Raw genomic sequence first — 23,319 nt, forward strand, 5'->3', positions numbered from 1 at the left:
AATGAAATAAAGACTGCTACTAAAATAAATGAAATTAAGGCAATATTAATTGAAAATGAATTAATTGAACAAAATAATATTAAGTGAATAAAGTAAAGATTAGAATAAATAAAAATGGATTACAAACGCTTACAGCAACCGCTTATAGTACAAGACCGGATATAATGCGGTCTTTTCTGACTGCCATTTATCTTCCCATAAAACTAAATGTATACGTATACCGCTTATGTGCAGCTGCGCGAGACGAAATACCGGTTATAATGCGGTTGCCGCAAAATCCCACAGACAAGCGAGCAAGCGAGCGCACTTCAAGAATGAGGTAGAGTGACGAGCGATGTGGAGAAGAAGACGTACAGCGAGTGAATAAACAAGGAATGGAGGAAAAAAAATGCAGCAGCACCGTGCTGCCCCACTGAGCTAGCACAACATTATATACAGCGTGTTTCATTTTAGCAGCACCAATTTTTCAAAAATTGCCTGTGGCAGATAGCACAATTGTAATCCTTGATCTAAACTACTCGATGAGGCGGCCATTACTTCCAAGAGAAATCAAAATGCCTAATTGAATAATTCACATGATTATGCTAATTATTTTTTAATTAATTATTTTACGGCACATCTTTCAATCTACGAATTATAGCCGCTGAGTTCGCAAGGCGCATCCACTAGGAACAAATTCTCAGGACTGAACCAGTTTCGAGATATTAATTTTCAAAGTGTCAGACGAAATGCATGGGCTGGAGTTCCAGCTAACTTTTTGAGGATAATGCTGTTTTATGCACTGAAGCACAAAGTTAACGAACGCCCATGCATTTCGTCGGACACTTTGAAAATTAATATAACGAAAGTGGTTCAGTCCTGAGAATTCGTTCCAAGTGGATACGCCTTGCGAACTCAGTGGCTATAATTCATAGATTGAAAGATGTGCCATAAAATAATTAAAAAGTTAATTAGCGTAATTACGTGAATTATTCAATCAGGCAAGTACAGCGGGTCGTGACTGGACAGTTGTTGCAACAGTGGGCATGCAAGCTGTGACATTCAAGGTCGACACTGGTGCGCAGGCGAACTTGCTACCTCTCTCTCTTTTTGCAAGGCTAAAAATAGCTGTGCCCAAGCAAGACAACGCTGACAAGCTATAAAGGAAATGTGATTGAGCATTTCAACCCAGCATCATTGCCACTTCGGCTGGGCAACAAGTAGCAGCAGATTATCTTCAAAATTAAGAAAGGTAGGCAAGCGTTGTTGGGACTTTCAACCTGCGAGTGTTTCAAACTAGTTACACGTGCCCACGCCATTTCAAGGCTGTCAAGTCTGGGAGAGCAGATAACGGCAGAATTTCCGCAGTTGTTCAAAGGACTCGGCCGTGTCAAGCGTCCTTACAGCATCACAATGAAAGATGGAGCCAAGCCGGTAGCAGTGCCAGCAAGACGAGTGCCACACGCGAGACAGGCCCCTTTGCGCGAAGAACTGGAGCGCATGGAGGCATCATCGTGAAGATGGCAGAGTAGGCGAGTCCACTAGTCATTGTTGAGATGAAGGGCGGAGGAACTCGAATCTGCATGGATCTGCAGCACATAAACGAAAACATCAAACGAGAACGATACGAGCTTCCGAGAAGCAGGAGCTAGGTAGCTGAGCAAGGTTGACGCAAATTGGGGGTTTTATCAAATACTGTTGGATGACGCATCATCAAGAATTTGCATGTTCAGTACCCCGTACGGGTGATACATATTCCTGAGACTACCATTTGGCCTAAGTTCTGCTACGGAAATATTTCAAAGAGAAATCAGTGAAGCATTAAACAGGATCCCTGGCATAGATGATGTGCTTGCTTGTCTTGCTTGTACATTCCTTGCTTGTCTGAAAAAATGGCGGCGCTGTGCAGCTTAATGCATGAAAGTGCGTGTTTTGAATGGAGCAGCATTCACCAGAAAGAATGGGAAAATATTCGTATGTTGCTAATGTTAGCACTCGTCCTGGCAGTTTTTGACCCACGAAAACAAATCAAGGTTAGCATCGATGCCTCCAGGAATACGTTAGGAGCCACGCTGACGCAGCTTCGTGATAATGGCTGGCGGCCAGTAGCGTATGCGTTGCGTGTGCTCACGGAAACCGAAAGCAGATACACACAGATTGAAAAGGAGGCGCTTGGAATCCAGTTTGGGTGCAAGAAATTTAGCAAGTTTATTATTGGCACCAAGATTGCAGAAGAAACTGATCTTCAGCATCTGTTGGCGATAGCGAAAAAGGAACTCAGTGAAATACCTCCTTGACTGCAGCGATTTTTCTTGCAACTCGTGCGTTTTGAACTCACCTCGTAGTTCGTGCCAAGAAACTGCTACTAGCCGATGCGCTATCCCGGATCCCAGTTCAAGACAACATTCGGCCAAATGAGGATGAGGACATTAGCGTGCATGCTGGTCATGTCCAGGCAAGCCTCGTCAGTGAAAAAATGTAAAAGAAAGCTGCAGAAAGCGATGCAACGAGACGAAGAGCTGAGGCAAGGCATAACAAAGCTAGGACAGGTTGAAATAACGGGTCCACTCGCTGCAGTGAAATCGGAACTGTTATGTGTAGATGGAATCTTAATGAAGGGTTGCAAGGTCATTATTCCAAGGCAACTGCGCAAGGAGATGCTGGAACGCCTGCATGAGGGCATCTCGGGCTCAACAACACGAAAGCAAGAGCACGGCTTCTAATGCATTGGCCTGGCATGCAGAAATAGATTGCAAGAGTTAAGTGCGAAGTGCGGCACGTGCTACCAGTTTGCTTATCATCAGCCGGCTGAGCCTGTCATCAACAGCCCTGCTCCTGGCTTTCCTTAGGAAAGGGTCGGAATAGATCTGTGCGAATACTCGGGGGCTTCGTACTTGGTAGCGTATGATGCATATTCAAATTATCCAGAAGTACAGCACCTGACGCAGACACCGACTGAAAGCGTCATCAAAAAACTTGAAATGATGTTTGCAAGGAACGGCATTCCGCTGAAGACACACACCGATGGGGGTCCGCAATTCACCTCCACTGCGTTTCGCAACTTTGCGCGGGTGTGTGACTTCCCACATGTGATTTCAAGTCCCAGGTTCCCGAGAGCGAATAGTCAGGCAGAAAAGAGAGTACAGGCCGTCAAACGCCTCCTGAAGAAAACTAAGCATGCCAGGGTGGCGTTCTGGGTGGCTCTCCTGAATTATCGTCTGTCTCCCCTGGAGGACGGATAAAGCCCGGATGAACTTGTGATGGGGAGGCAGCTTTGGAGATGCCTACCGGACTTCGCTGTTCAACCTGCGGCAGAGGTGAAGAAGCACATGCAGAAACCGAAGGCTTGCACCTAACTTCCAGTCTTGGCCAGGGGAGACACCGTGAGCTTTCTAGATGGCTCCGGGTGGACAGTCAAAGCCACAATTCAGGACCGCGTCAATCCCCCGTCTTACGTGCACAGGACCGAAGATCAGCAGCCTAAGACGCAACAGGCAGCACATCCTCAAAACAAAAGAAAGGATGAGAAGTATGAAGACAATGGCCATGCGCAGGATGCTACTCTAGCAGGGCGACCACAGTCGGCAGAAGACTGTCCTCCATCAAGCAGCGTCTACCAGCCAGACTCAACCACAGCAAGCATGACCGGCAACCCAGAGGTGACGCCAGCTGCCGAAAATGCTCCGTCGTCAACTACCATTCACCATCGGAGTGTGAGGCAGGCCAAAGCACCCGAGCAAGATGACAACCAGGCAAACGACCAAGGAGCAGCTGGGACAAGCAATGATGTGGGACAGCGAACTCGAAAATCTATTTCATTTCATCTATTTCTCGAAAATCTATCTATATCAAGCGCCTGCCATTGAAGCTTTCATATACAAAGGACTTTCAACAAATTGCGTAACTTTTCTTTTATTTTGCATTTTCTGTTGAAGTTTCTGCGTTTTGTGTTGTTTACTACAGTCGTTTACCCTAAAAAGGGAATGATGTACCGTTATGTGGTCTGGCAACTCAGGCCAGACCACTCAGTATAAAAAGGAGCATGCGACAATAAACATCAGTCTTTCCGTGTCAGCCTCTCGCTGTCAGTCGTTAATCGAAAACTCTAAACTATCGAACTGCCATAAAAAGCCAACAAAGACACCAAGGACAACATAGGGTAAATTGTGTGTATGTATGTATGTATGTATGTATGTATGTATGTATGTATGTATGTGTATATATATATATATATATATATATATATATATGAACGAGAAGAAAGGGAACCGAGGGGACCGATTTTATTAATCATATCATAGGAAGCCAACAAACATAGACACCAAGGACAACACAGGGGAAAATTACTTGTACTTACTAAGCGAATTACAGAAATGATAAATTAAAGGAAATTAAAGTGGATGAAAAAACAACTTGCCGCAGGTGGAGAACGATCCCACATCTTCGCATTACGCGTGCGATGCCTTTACCACTGAGCGACCGTGGTGCCGTTTTCCCATCCATTTTCCAGGGTATTTATGTTTTACTACTAGAATTAACCCTAGGATTATTAGCCAGGGTTCGGCTGTTTCATCCACTTATTTTTCCTTTAATTTATCATTTCTTTAATTCCCTCAGCAAGTACAAGTAATTTCCCCTGTGTTGTCCTTGGTGTCTATGTTTGTTGGCTTCCTAATAGGAAGCCAACAAACATATACACCAAGGACAACACAGGGATATATATATACAGGGTGTCCCAGTTAACTTGGACCAAGATTTAAAAAAAGACCAAGAGCTTGTGGGTTCTTGGTGTCTAACAGGAGACCAACCACCGCGGGTTCGAGCTTAGTGAGCCACAGGGCCACGTCAGCCGTCGCCTCCAGCACCGCTCGCGCGCGAGCTCAGAGGCCGCAAGGGGCTACCGAGCGATGCACGCAAAAACCCAGTAAAGCCCCGAGTTGACGGAAACCGTTTATTGAATCCGTCAGGCCCAGGACTGCACAGACGCCCGCGCGGGGGGGAACCAAAGGGGTCCCAGACCAGGGCGAAATTACAATAACAGACGCCTATAGCACGTCGCTGCGAGACCACAGGCTCGAGCTGGGACATGCCGCAAGGAAAAGTCCTGGCAGCTATGCTACTTGCTCTGGTGATAACCAATGGGTCAACTCGCGAGAGCTCGGGCAATATCCTTCGGCTTAGGGTTTCAGCAAGTGCAGCACGGCATGGTACGACCTCGCGCGAGCACTAGGCACCACTCATCAGCTTAGCGTTGGGAAAGGATCAGCACAAAGTATGCGCTCCCCGCACGGGCAAAGGCACCGTGCGCGAGCTCCAGTCCTAGTCACAAAGGTGTCGGCGGACGAGAGGAAAGCATGTACGTACTGTGCGCTGGTCCAGGAAATAAGAGAGCCACACTTCGCCGCTAGCAGCCGACACGGCTGTGTAGTGACATCAGCGCCCCGCCCACACCACAAACCACCGCGTGCGGAGCGCCACCACTAGAACCGGTTGGGCGCAGACGGGGAAAAAAGGCGAGGGACGGCAGAACAGGTGAAGCCCGCGCAATGGCGCCGGCGCATCCCTCAATCCCCACAAGCTCAAGAGAAATTGTACCGACTGCATAGTAGCGACAGTCGTGTGCACTTACAGCCAGTATTTTTTTCATCACGAAGTATGAATTCATAAATTACTTTTAATGAGCGAACTTTTTAATTATTGCTTGAATCGCAAACATGTAAATTACAAAGTTGTAGGTCACCTCAAAAAACCTCCGAATCAAGCATTTATTTTATGCTGAAATGTGCCTGGTTGTTTTTTCTAAGAAAAAACAAAAGCCTGCTTGTTTTCGAATGTTTTCGGCTGGTGGACCAGCCTTCGTCAGAGTACAGTAAGAAACGAGCTGCAAACGTTAGTAAATACGGCTTATTTAAAAAAGTTCATCATCAGCATCTATATATATATATATATATTGTTACGAGCAGAGGGAAAAGGGGTTTATTTAGGCGTGAAGCAGCAGGAACAGCAGGCTCTGAACGGCAGGAATGGCCGCTGGACCGTCGTCATTCTCCTCTTCCACTCTTTTCTTGATTCCTGTGTCTATTTGATGCGCTTGGACGCAACAATATATATAGAGATATGCATGTATGTACATATATACATATATGAAGGGCAAGCTTCCCGCAACAGCCTACCACCCGGCCCCCCCGCCGGCTCGTCGTCGGCCAAAGTTTCGGTTTGGTTCAGAATCAACGAAATGCTTCGCAAAGGCTCTACGGGCACTTGGAAAATGCAGGAACAACGTCACCAATGAGTGAGGGCACATCCCGGTCCTATGCTTCGATTCTTGACACACGCAGCTGCTTGGTCAACATGTTTTGCACCTGCAACAGCCTAAGAGAAATGTTGCTGTGGTTATAGTGGTGCTTATAGTAGTGCGGAAATTCACAACTTCGGCGATTTACATTATAAGCGGTCTGTGCTGTATTTGAAGTGCGCCGTGCTTAGCATAGATGGCTCCAGGGCGCCTAGCATGCTTGGTTATAATAAACCGAGTTCCCTAGGTGGGGGCAGTCAGTCTCCTGCTGGATGCAATTGGTGTCTGTTGAGGCAGTGCTGTCGGCATGCCGACCCACTCGGCCACCCTCAACATAATGTCAGAAGTGGGATGTACTTCAATGGCTTAATGCTCATCCGTAGTTCAACGGGGCTGAATCCGTCTGCCCCGAGTAGTCGCCATCACGACAACTGCTCCCACCATGGCTAACCCAACCGCCGCCGTTCGCTCAGCTACGCCCTCCACCACCATTTGACTTCGACAATCGAGGTTCTTGGACCTTGTGGCTGTTCCAGTACAGAAAGAGAGAAATAGCTTTATACAGGAAAAAAAAGGGTTACCTAAGGGGGCTGAAGGATGGGTCCTCAGTCCAGGACTCCAGTGGCCACCGCCACGCGACGTGCCTGGTCCAGTAGAAGGGTTACACTTTCGCCTCATGCTTCTACACAGCTACACCAGAAGTTCAAGTGCATTCCATGCTTTACTGTATAGGTCCACAAGCACGTGTCATACTCGCAACAACGCTGACCTCAAGAATGTTGGTGCTAACAAGAAAGCGTTTCAAGACCATTTCGTTCATTCGCCTAACAAGCTGTATGAAACGGCCCACTTTCACTGCCATGCTCAACAGGCAGGGGAAACAGCTGATGCCTTCTACAGTTGCCACAGGTAAATGGTAAAGTGTTGCAACTACGCAACGCCAGAAGTCGAGGAAAGGCTAGTCCACGACCGCTTCATTGTCGGCTTGCTCAACTGCAACCTCTCGGATAAACTATGTCCAAGTACAAAGCTCACCTTGCAAGACACGCTTACGAAAGTCTGGCAACAGCAAGACACAAAAAATGAACACTGGGCATACAACTCGGTAGACACGCCTCCACTTGCCGTAGATGCAGCGCGCATTCGCAAAGGGAACGCAGCATCGCTGGACTGACATAACCCGAGAGGCTGCCCTTTTTGTCCAGCTTGACAAGCCGCCTGCAATTTCTGCCTCAAGAAGGGTCATATTGAAGTGGTCTGCTTGAAGAAAAAAAAGAAAGAAGCAACTCGAAACGCACACGGTATTCAGCAAGCTCTATCGAGCTTCATGCTGTTGCAGAAAATCATTCAAATACGAAGTTCATCGAGGTACTTGTGAATGGCTGTCCATTGTCATTCAAGGTAGATTCCAAAGCTGAAGTTTCTGTCGTCCCAAGCTCCTTTCTCAGCGTCCCGCCACAGCTTCATGTCCCAGAAGGCGAGCTCAAGGGTCCCGGTAACCACACATTGCCTGTCCTGGGTACGTACCAAGCCCCGCTCACGTGGAAAGAAAAGTTTGTGGAGCAAAAACTGCATGTTTTGGCTGCCAAAACAGTTCCGCTGCTTGGCTTCTCTGCAATTCAGGCCCTGGATGTATGCAAGTTCCTCGACTATGTCTCAAGCTCATATGATCCACCCAGGGAGCTGCTCTTAAGACTCTGGCCTGTTCAAAGGAATGGGAACGTTGCCCCAAAACTTACAAGATCCGCTGGAAACTCGGAGCAACACCATTCTCGCCAAGCGCACCTCGACGCCTTCCATTACCTCTTCATTAGCCCATAAATAAAAAACCGGACAAGATGGAAGCAGAGGGGGTGATCCGTTGCATTGACACTCCGGCCGAATGGTGTGCCAGACTAGTAGCTGCCCCAAAAGGTCTGGGTGATTACAGGTACTGCACTGATCTCTCTCAGCTTAACAAAGTCATTCTTTGCGAACCCCAGATGCTGCCTACTGTGGAACAATGCCTAGGCTTGCTTGGAGATGCCAAGTTTTTTTTTTCAAAGCTCGATACCACATCCAGCTTTCATCAAGTCATGCTGTCTCCGGAATTTCAATTGTACACGGCATTTATATACCCCGTTTAATCGTACTGCTTCCCGCGGCTGCCATTCGGCATTACGTTGGCGCCGGAGTACTTCCAGAAAAATGTCCCGAATACTAGAAGGCCAGGCCGGTGTGGTGAACATGATTGATGATATCCTCGTTTTTCACAAGACTCGTGAAGAGCATGGCCAGTGCCTTCAGCAGGTCCTTGGTCGACTCTCCAAGGCAGGCATCACGCTCAACAGTGACAAATGTTCCTTTCGCACCAGCAGTGTCAAATTTCTAGGAGTCATTGTGAGTGCTCGGGGCATTTCAACAGACCCTGACAAAGTAGGAGCCAGCAAGCATATGCCAACCACAGATGACATCTACTTGGGCTGGTGAATCATGTGGGACGTTTCTTACCAAATGTATCTGACGCCACTGCTCCCATTCAAGCCCTGCTGCTGAAAAACTGAGTGGATTTAGGGACCCGCCCAGCAGTCTGCTTTAGCAAAGCTAAAGGAACTGCTCTTCTCTGAGCGGTGCTTTGCAAGATACAACACTCTGTACAAGACAGTGGTTTATGCAGACGCAAGCTCCTTTGGTGTGGCAGCTGTCTGTGCTTCTACAAGAGCAACCTTGAGGAGAATGTCGAGCAGTGAGCAATTGCTCACACCGGCGGAAACAAGGTATAGCCAAACCGAAAAGGAAGCGTTGGCAGCCAGTTCGGCTGTGCAAAGGTTCGCTAGTATGTATGCTATCTGGACTTCACCCTGGAGACTGACCATCAGCCTCTCGTTGCTCTCTTGGTAACATGGGGACCGACCTTTTGCCACCACGAATCCAGCGCTTCCGTCTGAAGCTCATGAGCTACCAGTTCAAGGTATCCTACGTACCCAGCAAACTCTTGGCTACAGTAGACACACTCTCTCGGGCACCTATAGATGCTCCTTCGTCACCACAGGCCAACCAGGTGGAACTCAATATGCAAGAGGTCGTCCACTCACTGCCATGCCTCGTCTCCACACAGCTCGACAGTCTGCGCCTGGCTCAAGCAACAGATGCGAGTGCGACCTTCTCATGAAGTACTGCACCAAGGGCTGGCCCAAAGTCGCGGATGCACCTGAAAAATTGCTGGCAACATAGGGGAGGCCTCAGCGTGTGTGACGGTTTGCTCCTGAAGGACACCCGCATCGTTGTTCCCGCCTCTCTCCAGCCCTACATGCTGGATATGCTCCATGAGGGCCATCAAGGGATCAACCTTCGCAAAGCAACGGCATGAAAGTCAGTATGATGACCTGCCATCAACACCCAAATTGACAACATTATCTCCAGTTGCACCAAGTGTGCCGGGACACATGTCCAAAGATTGGAACCTACGATAGCCTCAGTAACCCAAGTCTTCCTTGAGATGAGGTCGGGGCCAACCTCTTCCCTCTGAACGGCAAGGACTACATTCTTCTGATCGACTACAGGTCCAGATTCCCTGAAGTTATCAACCTTGGCTCAACATCAGCGACAGTTATCACTGCTAGCAAGAGCATTTTCGCACGCCGCGACATCCCCAAGCTACTGCGCACAAACAATGGACCTCAGTTTGTAGTCAAGGAATTCAGGGACTTCGCAAAGTCCAACGGCTTCTGTCATGCCACCAGTAGACCTCAATTCCCGCAATCAAATGGCAAGGTGGAACGGATGGTCCGAACTGTCAAGGACCTCTTCTTCAAGTCAGAGGACCCGTACCTGTCCCTGCTGGGATATCGAGACACAGCAGGCATCAATGGAGCTAGCCCTGCTCAGCTGTTGATGGGTAGATGACTGCAAGCATGCCTCCCCAAGACAAGTAACCTGCTGAAGCCAGTTTGTCCGTCTTCGGATCAAGTCGACCACAGAGACCACGCTAACAAGCAAGGACAGACGAGAAGGAGGAGAGAAAGAGAGAAGGCAGGGATTTTAACCAGAAATATGTCTGGTTGGCTACCCTACTCTGGGGGACGGGAAAGAGGGAATACAGTCAAACCCGGATATATCAAACCCACTTATGACGAATTATTGTGTATATCGAACAGCTATAAAATCCCCTTGAAAATCCCATGCAATGTTTAGGGCTGATGCACGCGTATATAGAACGCCCGTTCACCAGCACATTCGATATACTGAGCGCGGTGTCACGCCGAAAACCTCAAAGGGCACTTCTTTGTGCACTTTGAGGTCTTCTGGCACCTGGAGATGGAGAAGAGAATGTGCAGTCAGTTGAGCCGTGTGGGTCGTGTTTGCAGTCAGTTGAGCCCCGTCCAGCTGTTCGGCTAGCCCACGTGCTACCTCGAACGTCAACATTCCTTCTTTCCGATTTTCGTGGCGTCGTCGTGTGGGTTGACTGCCTATTCGTGAGTTCATTTTCCACAAGCGATTGGCGCTGCAAGTGTAAAGAAAAGAGTCAACTTGGACTTCGCAATGAAGTTGAAAGTGACCCAGCAATTTTTCTTGCAGATAAATAAAGTGCGCGGCCTTCGGATGCACCAATTGGTAAGCGGCCATTTGCCTCAGGCCCTATTATTTCATATATCGAATTACCTATATATCGAACTTTTTTCTGATGCTTCAGATTCGATACATCCGGGGTTGACTGTAGAAAGATGAAATAGAGAAGAGGGGTAGGGGGAAGGACTCTGTGAGCTTGTGCACGCACGCGGAGGGCTGGAGCAAGTCAAAGGCGTTCACATAGGCCATTTGCCCTCAAGAAAGACATAAGTGCGAGGGACTCCAACAGAAGGCAGGCTGCCCTCGAGCTCCGTCTGCTTGTGCCTGGTGAACAGGTTTGGGTCAGTCATCTTGAGCCCTGCACAACGTCCGTGCTCGTATGTCCCCCAAGGGGGGTGTGGTGCAGCGCAACTGCATTCATCACGTCCCGACATCCCCCAGGTCAGCAGCTCTAGCCCAGTAGAGGCCACTGGAAGGGAGTCAGCAAGCCCTTTGGCATCCTGACCAGAGCCAAACCTCTCAACGCGAGTTGCCCTATTTTCTGGTGCTCACTCCCAAGGAGAAAGATCAAATAGACATACTTCTGCGGAAAGCATACAGGCAAGCGCTCGGCCTACCACCGGGAACAGCCACACTCAAGCTCAAAGCCCTAGGAGTCCATAACACAGTAAGAGAAATCATAGACACCCATCTCACAAGCCAACGAGAACGCCTAGCCCTCACACCAACAGGCAAGAAGCTCCTAGCGCATCTAGGCTACCCAACACAGGGCCGAGGCCACGAAAAATCAATCTACCTGGCCCCCAACATCCGGGAGCATATCAAGGTAGCCGCCATCCCCAGAAGCATGCACCCGGAACATCATGCCAGTCGTCGCAAAGCTCGCGCAAAGACTCTTCAAACAAGATACGGTAACCTCCCCAACATACTATACACAGATGCCGCGCAGTACCCCCGAAAAGCAGCCATGGCAGTCAGTGTTGTCGACCATAACCTTCAAGAGGTGGTCTCGATGACGGTCCGCACTGCCAACAACCTTGAAGCGGAGGAGACAGCCATCGCCTCTAGTCAAACCAAAGAACACGCTACAATTATTACCGACTTTCAAGCAGCTTGTCGGAGCTATGCCAGAGGCAGAATATGTTCCATCGCCGCCCGACTCCTCAAACAAGCCTCTCAATTACCCGACGTTGAAATAGTATGGACTCCAGGACACGAGTCCCTCCGTGGAAATCAGCGTGCACACGCTGTAGCCCGAGCTCATGCCACCCGGGCGCCACAAGAGAGGGATACGGCCGCATCTATGGAGCCTGTACCTTTACAATACCATGCCATATTAGAACACCACAGATTGAACAGACGACAATACCCACCCCCGCAGAAGACCCTCTCACGCGAAGACGCAGTAGCATGGCGACAATTACAAACCAACACATACCCCCATTTAAGCAGATTACACGCAATACACCCTGCACTGTACTCGTACAAATGCCCCCTTTGTAACGACTACGCTTCCCTATATCACACCACATGGGCATGCCCCAATATACAGGTAGCCCCGCATATACCCAACCCCACACCCGAGCAGTGGGAGGCCATGCTGACTAGCTCGGACCCTCGTGACCAGCAACAACTGGTGCGGCGGGCCCGGGAGACAGCAAGAGCCGCAGGAGCCCTGGACTGAGGGCACCTCCCAACACAAGCAGGAAGACGCCTGCTTGTTTTTTTTTTCTCTCTTAATAAATGTTTTTCCTCCTCCTCCTCCTCTGGTGCTTCCCTACTAACAGTGCAGGAGGCGTCGGAGCGCGCTTCTCAATGCGGCCAAACTATTTGTGTGCCAAGAAGGCTGAACTTGTATGGGGACTCAGAAGGGGGGACATAGGGTGCTGCGCTTAACATAGATGGCGTCATGGCACCTATCATAGTTGGCTGTAATAAAGCAAGTTCGGCCGCCCGCAACAGTATTAACTAAAGATGAAGTAATAAGATTAGCTGAAAATGAATTAAATCAGTAAATGAATGAAGATGAGTGAAAGTGAACAAAATGAAGCTAACCACCATGACTTATGAGCATGCGTAGAACTGCAGTTGTCTTACCTCAGTTCATTCTTCATAGATACTTCTTTCAGCTCCTTTTCACATGACTTCAGCTTCAGCTGTAGCACGCGAAAAAAGAAAATGGATTCTCTGTCAAAAGCTCGGCAGCAGTAACTTTAAAAAGAAACATGACACAACGTAAATCAACAACGTAGTCTGACGAATAGTGGAGATATAGGACGAACAGAAACATTAAAATGTGCCCAATTACTTGTTGCCACAAATGGAAAGCAACGGCTGATTAACACTAATCCAAGAGCAAATTATCTTGGTGTGGTAGAATAATTCTGACCTCTTGGGGTTTGTTAACCTCGTATTGCCAGAGTAACCTTACCTGAAAAAAAAAAACTGAGTTGCACTGAAAAGTACTACACTTCTTTGAGAGGTCAAAATATCCAAAGTTACGGTAAAATCTTGTTAACTTGGAAGTTGTAAAAATTGGGGAAAATTTCGAGATAAGCGAATTCACGAAAGCCCTAGCCCCTGGCCGTGCATAGACCACATAGAGACTTTTGAAATAGGCACCAGTAGCGACTACATTTGTCTGCTAAGCTCAATATACTAGGAAAGGCATTTATGGCAGATCACTTTTGCAAGACGCTGTGTGACTCAGCACCCCCTACACATCGGGCGTCTAACGGCAACAGTCATCCCCGCAAAGAGCCAAGCATACGCTGCTACATGTAGACCCCGAAGTGTGCCTACACGTCTAGTAACGCAACATATCCTGATAGTGCTCCTATCCTTAAAAAGTAATCAACCGGGAATACGTCCTCAGGGTCATGTTTTTATAGTGTGGGGGTCTCACACGTGCTCTTGTGACAAAGGAACAACAACACAGTAGTGCAAACAATCAAAAGGGCATTTACTGCACCTTTCATACACTAATGCCTGCTAGCCAAATTACTACCCATAGAACATTTCCGACGGGCGTGCGAGAAATCGAGGAAGTCTGACTCACCACGACTGGATAGCGAGCAAATATGTTCGCCCCTATGCTGGTCACCAATGCCTAATCATTCACGTGTACGGTCAAGCGAACGATGGTGCATTCGAATGATCATGTTCGTCCATCATGGTGCCCCGTTCCGAAGCTTTCTCGGGACGGTTTCGCGAATGGCGGGCGAGCACACGAAAGGTTCGCGCCGCTCACCAACCCCAAGCCAAAGAGGAACAGACTACTCCCTCGTGTGCCCAAGTAACCACGATGTGAGGTGGCGTTAGCCGCGCAACACTTGCCCCATCTCTCGTACTAGTCTGCAAACGCACCAGCCGGTGTCGGCGCAAAGCCACGCGTCGAAGCCGGATTACAGGAGACGCGAGCCATGCGGGGAAAACAATATTGTCACGTAGTAGTGACGGTGAAGAAAACAGTCGCAAAACTGTGAATGATGAAACGGATTTTTTATTGGGCGAACCTGTGCCCACAAAAGCAAGTTGCACTCGAAGCACAATGATAGTGGCGAACACAGTCGGCGATCGTCAAAATCTGATGAGCAGCGAAACGAGTCGGCTTTTATAAATGAGTGATCGAAGGTACCAGAGTGCCCATGTGTCCATGGTGCCCATGTGTCTGGTGCCCATGTGTCTTCCAGAAAGTACTATACAATTTTCGTCACTCATACAATCAGATTACATAAGCGTTGGTGACAATAGACAAAGGTTAGAAGCATCAATAACGTTCAAGAAACTTCCGATACATGCAGGCAGGTGCATCTTGTGCCGAGCGATAACGTTTAACATTTGTTAGCCGGTGGAAAGCGGCCACCGCTGAAAGATAAACATGTATACGTGTCAATATCATGGGGCATGTGAAGGTCGAGCATCCCCACAGTAGCTACACGCCTTATGCTTGATTATATGCTACTTTTTAATTCACCATTCACCAGTGTTGCTATGACCACTGACGAAGCGCGATAAGAAACGACATAGCAAAAGGCATTGCTAAAAATAGCGGCCCTGAACTTGTACTTAAAGGGTCCCTGTAACGGATTTGGACAAATTTTGTAGACGTGTAGGCTGCAGCTACAGTAAAACGTTCGCACCACGATTCAAGTGAAGCATCTCACATTAAGAGGGCTACAGACAGTTACAAGTTACCCTTTTCCCTATCCATGCTTTTTCTCCTCAACTCGTTCACCAAGCAATCAGGGCTAAGCTCCACCTTCCCTGGCTCTGCGCGAAGCCTCTCTAACCTCTCCGCTAGCCACACCTGGCTGTCAATACCCAGTGAGAGCTATCCAAGCAGCGTGCGCTGTGAGCGTACTGTCACAGCACTGAACTGTGTCCGATATTCCGGTAAACTGAGGCGAACTAGGCATTTTGACTTCCAGCGTGAAGTGAGCGCCACAAACGTGTAGATCTAGGTGCCGATAAAATGCCAACAGTTCCCCAATGCACTTCAGCTAAAGCCCCTGAATATCAAAAAGTAGTGCTATCTCCTCTCTCCACCTGCACTCACCCTCTCCTATGTCGACCGTGGCTCCCCCTATGCGGTGCAGAAATAGACGCTCTCTGGAGCAAACGCTGTTGCTACGTGTCACTCGGGCTTTTGAGCTTGTATTTTGTCGCAATTTTTTTACATTATATTATGACTGGCCGCCGAGACATCAAGAGAGGATGTCTAAATGTTGATGTGCTTGGGTGGCTCTATTATTAGCTGTCAGACACTGTGCGATGCCGTACGCCACCTCGGTGTTGGTTGATTTACCACCATCGCCTCCGTGCTTCAGCAACTCGAAGGCCCGCTGTGCACCTTGGCCACTGGCCAACAACACTACGACTAGGCTGTGAAAGTGAATTATCCGCCAGCAGTGTATATGTAGTTATCTTACAGGTGTCACTGACTTGTGAGCTACCAGTAGAGCTGCAGAAGCGGCCCGTCAATGAAGAGGGCACAGCGAAGTGCTCCAGTAGCCAGGCTTTGCTCGCTTGTCTGCCAATTGTCCGGGTACTTTACACAACGCCACGTATCTATATATATCTTTCTCTTTTTGTGGACTTGAGGAACGCGGCAGCAATCATTTTACAGGTGTGTGCACGGCTTCTACTACGGATCATATCAGCGCTTCCACTTGTTGCATGCAGGCGCAAGAAGTGGTGCACTGCGTATTTTATACACTATCTTATCAAAATGAACGCAGAGTAAAAACAATGCGTTAACCTCAGGATTTGTTCCGGCCACTGACATAGCCACGCAGGAATTGTTTAGTCTGAAATCGAGGACCTTGCAAAGTGAATAATGTTACTTGCAGTTTTTCCAAGGGATTGTTCATTTTTCGGATACTGGATAACTGAATGAATGCTGCCGCAACACACAATATGTTATACAGAATGTTTCATTTTAGCTGCACCAAATTTTTAAAAATTGCCTGAGGCAGATAGCACAATTATAATCCTTGATCTAAACTGCTCAATGAGGCGGCCACTACTTCCACGAGAAATCAAAATGCCTAATTGAATAATTAACATAATTATGCTAATTAACTTCTTAATCATTTTACGGCACATCTTTCAATCTACAAATTAGAGCCGCTGAGTTCGCAAGGCGTATCCACTTGGAACGAATTCTCAGGACTGAACCAGTTTCGAGATATTAATTTCAATGTGTCCTACGAAATGCATGGGCGTTCCAGTTAACTTTTTGAGGAAAACGCTGTTTTATGCATTGAAGCACAAAGTTAACTGGAACGGCCATGCATTTCGTCTGACACTTTGAGAATTAATATCTCGAAACTGGTTCAGTCCTGAGAATTCATTCCAAGTGTATCGCCTTGCGAACTCAGCAGCTAGAATTCGTAGATTGAAAGATGCGTTGCAAAATAATTTTAAGATTAATTAACATAATTATGTTAATTATTCAATAAGGCATTCTGTTTTCTCGTGGAGGTAATGGCTGCTTCATCGAGTAGTTTAGATTAAGGATTATAATTGTGCTATGTGCCAAACGAAATTTTGAAAATTTTGGTGCAGCTAAAATGAAACACCCTGTACACAGTTAAACCTGGATATAACGCAATTGACAAATTCCCGAAAAACTCTGTTATAAAGAGGATTTCGTTATATGCAGGTTCAGCACGAAAATTCGAAAAAAAAACGCTTGCCACATTTACTCGATTCTAACGCGTCCACGATTGTAACCCGCACCCGTTTTCCGTGACCAAAAAAGAGGAAAAAAAAATCATTTACAGTACCACGCACCTCATGCTATCATACAGAAATACAACTATCGCTCCAGATTTACTCCCAGTACACTAAAGCTGCAATGAACAAAGAAGTCCCAGTTTCGCCCGAAAGGCGAAGCATCGATTGCGATAGCAAATTAGCAGACAGCTATACGAAGTAAGGATAGTAGTTTTATCGGCCGTATAAACTTGTAAACATTCAATGTTTAACTAAATTGGTAGACTAATGCCTAAGCACACGTACTACAGCACATGGTCGAAGCTACGGGAGCTAGGCTCGAAGTGCGTAGGAGGCGGCCATATTGAAATGCCGATGGCGATATGGTAGCGCAAATTTAGGGTCGTACTAGATTCTAACCAAAGAATGACACTGCCAGCGTGTTGAAAAAAAAACTTTTTTTTTTTTTTGGCAACATCAACTGGAATAGGAGAATGCCGGCTTGGCGGGCTAGGCCAGCTGCAGCAAGCGGTGGGATCAGGTTTGAAGGAAGGGAGGGGGGAAAGATTACGCCCGTGGTGGCAAGATCGCTGGGTCGAGGGATGCAGGCCCACCTCGCGCACGCTCGCACGCACACACACGTGAACTCGCTCTCGCCTCGCAGTCACCGTGAATTCGAGCACACCAAGCGCGATGCCGTCGCTTTGCATTCTGTCGCGGCAGAGAAGGTGCTTCTGGCGGGGACAATTCATTATTTCGAGGGGGTCTCCCGCTGCCACTTCGTTACGTAGAGGTCTCAAATACCGTAAAAACATGCGTATAATACGGGGTGTTTTTTTTAATTTTACCATGTAAAATTTCTGCTTGGTATTATATGCGGATCCCAAAGTTTTCAGCCTAAAATTTGCAGTTTCGGGTTCGTTTTTGCTCACTACTATCATCATCAAGACTCGTAGCGGAGTATGCGTCATCTTGCGGTGGCGTCGGCAGGCTGCTGCTGCTTTCAATAGGCGCCATTTTGACCACACTAAGAATCGGCACGTTTGCTAGTCTTTCTTGCCCGATGTCAGGACAGCGAAAGTAGTACCCAGCTGCCTTTAAAAGCAAAGTAATTTGAGCTGCTGAGGGCCATCGGAAATTGCGCCGCAGGGCAGCACTTCGGCGTCACCGAGGGCAGCGTTCACGGCTCGGATGACATCCCAGTTGCAACGTCGGTTCTTTATTCTATGGTTGCAACGGCGGCAGAGGCGGAAGAGAAGCGCATTTGGCCTTGGCAACGCCGTCGCTTCGGTGGCAGTGCTCCCCTCGCCATCCCTCTCAACTCCCTCGTAGCTCCCCCCCCCCTTCGACTGGCTCCGTGCCCACCACCGCTCCCGCCGGCGCGGCGCCAGCTTAGCCCCTTTCCCTGAAGTTTCATTTTCTGCCGTTGTCGGGAAGTTGGCCGAGACGTCGGCTCGTACACGTGTGTTCCGGCACGACGGTGAAGCGGCGACCTTGCTATTTGAGAGTGAAATTGCCGTTGCGCTTTTTTTTTTCGTTTTCTTTTTCTCCGCGTGGCGTTGAGAGGTCTTTCCTAAGCTTTTGCTCTATAACGGTGTCGGAGCAATGCCGGTCGGAGGTGACGCCGCGTGATTTGGAGCGCTGCTGAGGGCACTGTCGGTGCACCGTATGTTCGAATTAACCGTCGCAAATGCTTTCGCGTTCGAATTACCGGCCGTTTTCGCCTATAGGAATACACATAACTTTGACGGGACCAAAGCGTCAGTTCGAATTAAGCGTGTTCAAATTACCGAGAGTATATTGTAAATGCTTTCTGTGGCTTTTCCTCGCTCGCATTATATGCGGATGAAACATTTTTTTTTTTTTTTTGTCATTGCTATCCCCAAATAATACCTCGTATTATATGCGGGTCTGTATTATACGCGGGTTTTTACGGTACATGTGCTTCTATGGAGTAAGGGTGGGGAATAGAAAAACTTCGTTATATCCAGGAATTCGTTATATGGAGGTTCGTTATAAGGAGGTTTAACTGTATATAAAGTTAAGGAGCAAACAGTTACAATAATGATCCCCAATTATATCAGATTTGGAGCCATTTTTTTTTTTTATCCATGCTTTAGGTCACGCATGCCATTTATTCTAGGCTGTTTCTGCATTTACAATCACAGACAACTAAAAAGTGCAGCGGCAAATGCCCCTCAAACGAGGCCCTCTAGCCAGTGGTGTTGAAATGTTCTAAGGACACTGCGGTTAATCTCCTTGCACCTACAGTAAAACCTTGTTAATTCGGATATCACAGGAAGTACAAAAATTCCCAAATAACCGAATGTCGAATTATCGAGAGTATCCAGGAAATAATAAACAAATGCTTACTACGTTAACAAGCTTTTATTTAGTGAAGAAATGAGCAAATCCTGTTGCTTTTTTGCACAAAAGGAGTGCGGAAGCTGAAATTCTCATCTCAGTGACTTAATGGCTCACGCAGCGGCGATCGAGGCCTCGCGACTTCCTTCACAGCACAGCCGTGGCGCACGCCTTCATTTGCGACACGCTTTGCACTACCGCATGCACATCCTGATTATTTTTTCACCAGTGAGCTCATCACCAACAGATCGTCCGTCCATCGCGATTAAGCCGGTCCTCTTCATCCTCCACAGCTTTGTACCAAGTCGAAACGAAAACTGTTTGCCACAACAGCTGCGGAGGAAACCGCAGCGGCTATCAACACGATTATGAATGGCTGAAGGCACGCAGCCGACGCACTCAACAAGTCAGAATGTAACTACCGTTCGCTGCAACAACTGCGGACGAAACCGCAGTCGCTATCGATGCAATCACGGATGGTGACTATGCAGTTTAGGCACGCCGCCAACGCACGTACTGATTTAAAATGAAGCTACTGTTTGCCGCAAATGCTGCGGATGAAACTGCAGCCACTATCGACATGATCATGGATGGCGACTACGCAATTATGAATGCCCGCAGCCACCGCAGTGTTATGCACAGCGGTAAAAGCATGAATAAAGGCTTTAAAGGCACAAATAGGCACGAAGCGTTCCGGCATTGCTGTCATCCACGTACGATTTCCGCGGATGACTATGGTGATGCAGACTCCACCGCTTCGTTTCGTTTTGATGCTAGTGCCGTTCTTGCTCTTTTGCGTTGCACATTTGCGGAGTTCATCACTCGCCGAGCTCCGAAAGTTGTCCAAATTAACCAAATTAACCAATGTGTGGCCAAATACGTCCAAATTAATGAGAGTTTAATTGCATGCATACGCCTGCCGGGACCAGAGGACGAGTCCGAATTGTCCAATTTCTGAATTGAGGGTCGAATTAACGATGTCTTACTGTACTACGACGACATCACCGGGAGCCAATAACGGCAAAGGGATTAATCCCGAAGTAACCAGATTAACCGGGATGTCATGACCACTGGTCGGCGCCATCGGTAGGAGGGCTTCGTTGGAATGGCATTTGCTGCTGCATTCTTGAATTGTGTCCCACAGTAAGTACCTCAGATATAAAAAAGCTTCAAATACATTAGGTGGTTCAGTATGTTTTCACCAATTTAGTTCAAGAAACCCTTTACAGAAGTTCTCCTGAATCAATTGTTTTTTTAACCCTTTGACGGTCAACGCCCAAGTCCCAAATGGTCGATGGCATATATTTACGTCGCCGTCTGTACGTTTGAAAAACACACCAATTTTTTTTCAACTCTTCGTTGGCCAGGCTGCCATCCTGTGTGGCTACGAGCAAGTCTGTTACGCTGGTGTTTCAGCGACTGCTTGCACATCCGTGTGCGCAGAGGTGCGCAGCAGTAAGTTTTGGCTTCGTCTCGCGTGCTGTTTCCATTCGTTGCGCTCCTAAAAACTGATGTCTATCTGGTTTCTAACCTCTCAAAGGGTCCCCACTAGATGCTCGCCCATCTGTTGCTCAGAGGGGTGCGATTACAACTGTTCACAGGCGGGCGCTGGTATATACAAACGATGCCGCCGTATACAAACGATGCTGCCATGCCTGTGTTTCTTTTCTAGTGACATTGGTTCGGGAATGCCGATTGCCCCTCGTCGGCGATGGAACAAAGGATTACTGCAAGTTTCTGACTCGTTTGGTTTTCCTGACGGGCGCACAATCATCGAGTTTTCTTGCGTGCGTTCACATACACGGTTCAATTAGGCTATGGACGTGTGCGCTGGTTGCTCTGCTCAAAGCTAGTCGAGCAGCGATTTCGCTGCGCTCATGCAGACTACTACCTAAGTACCGAATCCAAATATATATATTTCACTGTATGTACTTTTTTTTATTATTATTAAAAGTATTTATGGAAGTCCATCTGTATTCATGAATAAACAATGTGTTTACCTACAGAAAATATTTTTTACCACTTTGTGGTTACTAAAATATTGCAGTATGTTTTTTTCGAAATAGCTCAGTCGGGAGATTTTAAATCTTCAATAAAAAATTCGACCCTCGAGGGTCGCATTTGGCAGGAAAAATCAACCCTCAAAGGGTTAATGTCTAAGGCCAAATAAAGTGATCAGGAGAGAAAACATTTCAGTAATTAAAAAATAATTAAAAAGGAGCATCAGGCAGTACCTGTTAATGCGGCATACTGCACGAAACTTTGCGAGGAGCACATACGTTGTGCACCTAAACTGTGTCGTGTTGATACATCATCATCATCATTATGTCCACCGCAGGACAAAGGCGATCTCCAATTACCCGGTGCTGCAGGGAGAGTACTGCAGTACTGCCTTCTATTATAGAGGACATCTGTCGATACCTACTAGGGGCCAACACGCCAATTTTACGGGGATTCGCATGGGCCAGTGCACCCATCCTCCCCCCCTTCTGCCCCAATAATAAATTCAAAGGTTTTCGGCGCTGCAGTGGTCAAGATTTGAACAATAAAAGTTAGTTTTGTCTTTCTACTCAGAGAGCAGACACAGCACACCAAGTACAGCATAGACCACTTATAACGTAACCGTTTATAGTGCAGAACTGGCTACAACGCGGCCTTTTCCGACTCCCGTTTACCCTCCCATAGAACTCCACGCATGCCGCTTACAGTGCAGCCACGTGAGAGGAAACACCGGTTACAATGCGGCTTCCGTGGGAAAATCTCACCGACAAGGGCAGCAGCGAGCACGCTTCTCAACAAAGTGCCTGCTCCCGTCCGGCGTATGCATTATTCAATGCAATCAAACTCTCGTTAATTCCGACTTATTTGGCTGCACATCGGGACTTTGAGAACTGAAGGTTCATTTACAGTATTTACAGGATTCAGCACAAAGCAAAGAACAGTAATAAAGGCATCGACGGCCGGCAGCAAATCGGACGCTGCGGCCAGTGGCAAGAAGGACGTTTCTTCTCGATCTGTCTCTCGCTTTAGCCCCGTCGATCTCTCGAGGTCACGTCACTTTCAGCCAATCGTCGAGTCAGCTCAGGTGTCATCATTTTCCTCCAATCGTAGGGGCCTGCACAAGTGGCGTCATATTCAGCCAATGGCATCACTCCAAGGGCTCTACTCTTTGATGGCTGCCTTCGTCCAGCGTTTCCTCCTCGCCTGGTAGGTTCTCGGCTGGCTGGAGGGGACGGGTTGTTCTCGAATGACCTTCTAGAGCTGCAAAACTGCTTAGCTCGGGTCCAGGGTCAACTACCTGGAACCGTGCCAGCCTCCCGATGCACTTTCGGGAAGAGTCAAGCAGGGGGCAGACGAAAGCTCGACGTGCAGCGCACGAGGTGGGGATAAACAACTGGTTTGACGAGACCGATATCACGGTCGACGCGCCCCTGCGCACCAGGATGGACAGGTGACGGCGAGTGGTTGAGCTTGAAAACTTGACGGATGTCAGTTAATGGTCCGTATCTAACAGTGCGCAAGAGCGGTGCATGTTGAATGTGCGAAAGAGAAGATGACGTGGAGTGGTGGTACACCAATGAAAACCCGTTCCAGACAAAGATACCGCGTGGCTGAAGCACAAGACTGCAAGGGAAAAGTGCTCGGCCAGTCGGCCAGTGCCGCAGGAGACTGGTTTTGGAAAAAAAGGACAGGGGAGGTCGGTGCCAGTAGCAGCCACTCGGGCCTGCATCAAGAGGACTGCGTCCAATGTGGGCCGGCAAACGCTGCTCTGCCCTCGATGCTCCCATTCCTGCACTCCCTGGCTCAATATCCACTCAACCCTTTGAGCATGAGCTCCATTTGTAGTGCATGCAACACGCTGTGCAACACCACTCAACCAAGTGGACGATAACAATGACATCAACTACAGGTAA

General features: G+C 48.0%; 1 protein-coding gene across 5 annotated transcripts in view; it reads right to left on the reverse strand.

Moving 5' to 3' along the window:
• The window catches only part of LOC119457495 (protein phosphatase 1 regulatory subunit 21-like), a 144,959-nt gene that overhangs the window by 112,292 nt on the left and 9,348 nt on the right, over nt 1–23,319 (reverse strand). For 4 of the 5 annotated variants that reach the window (XM_049670129.1, XM_037719081.2, XM_049670130.1 and 1 more), the window contains one exon: nt 12,920–12,978. The exons of the other annotated variant lie outside the window; for it this stretch is intronic. In XM_049670129.1, the coding sequence (XP_049526086.1) occupies nt 12,920–12,978 (59 nt within the window). The remainder of the gene's footprint in view (nt 1–12,919; nt 12,979–23,319) is intronic. 5 annotated transcript variants of the gene reach the window in all.

This window comes from Dermacentor silvarum, chromosome 7 (genome assembly GCF_013339745.2).
Source record: "Dermacentor silvarum isolate Dsil-2018 chromosome 7, BIME_Dsil_1.4, whole genome shotgun sequence".
Lineage (NCBI taxonomy): Eukaryota > Metazoa > Arthropoda > Arachnida > Ixodida > Ixodidae > Dermacentor > Dermacentor silvarum.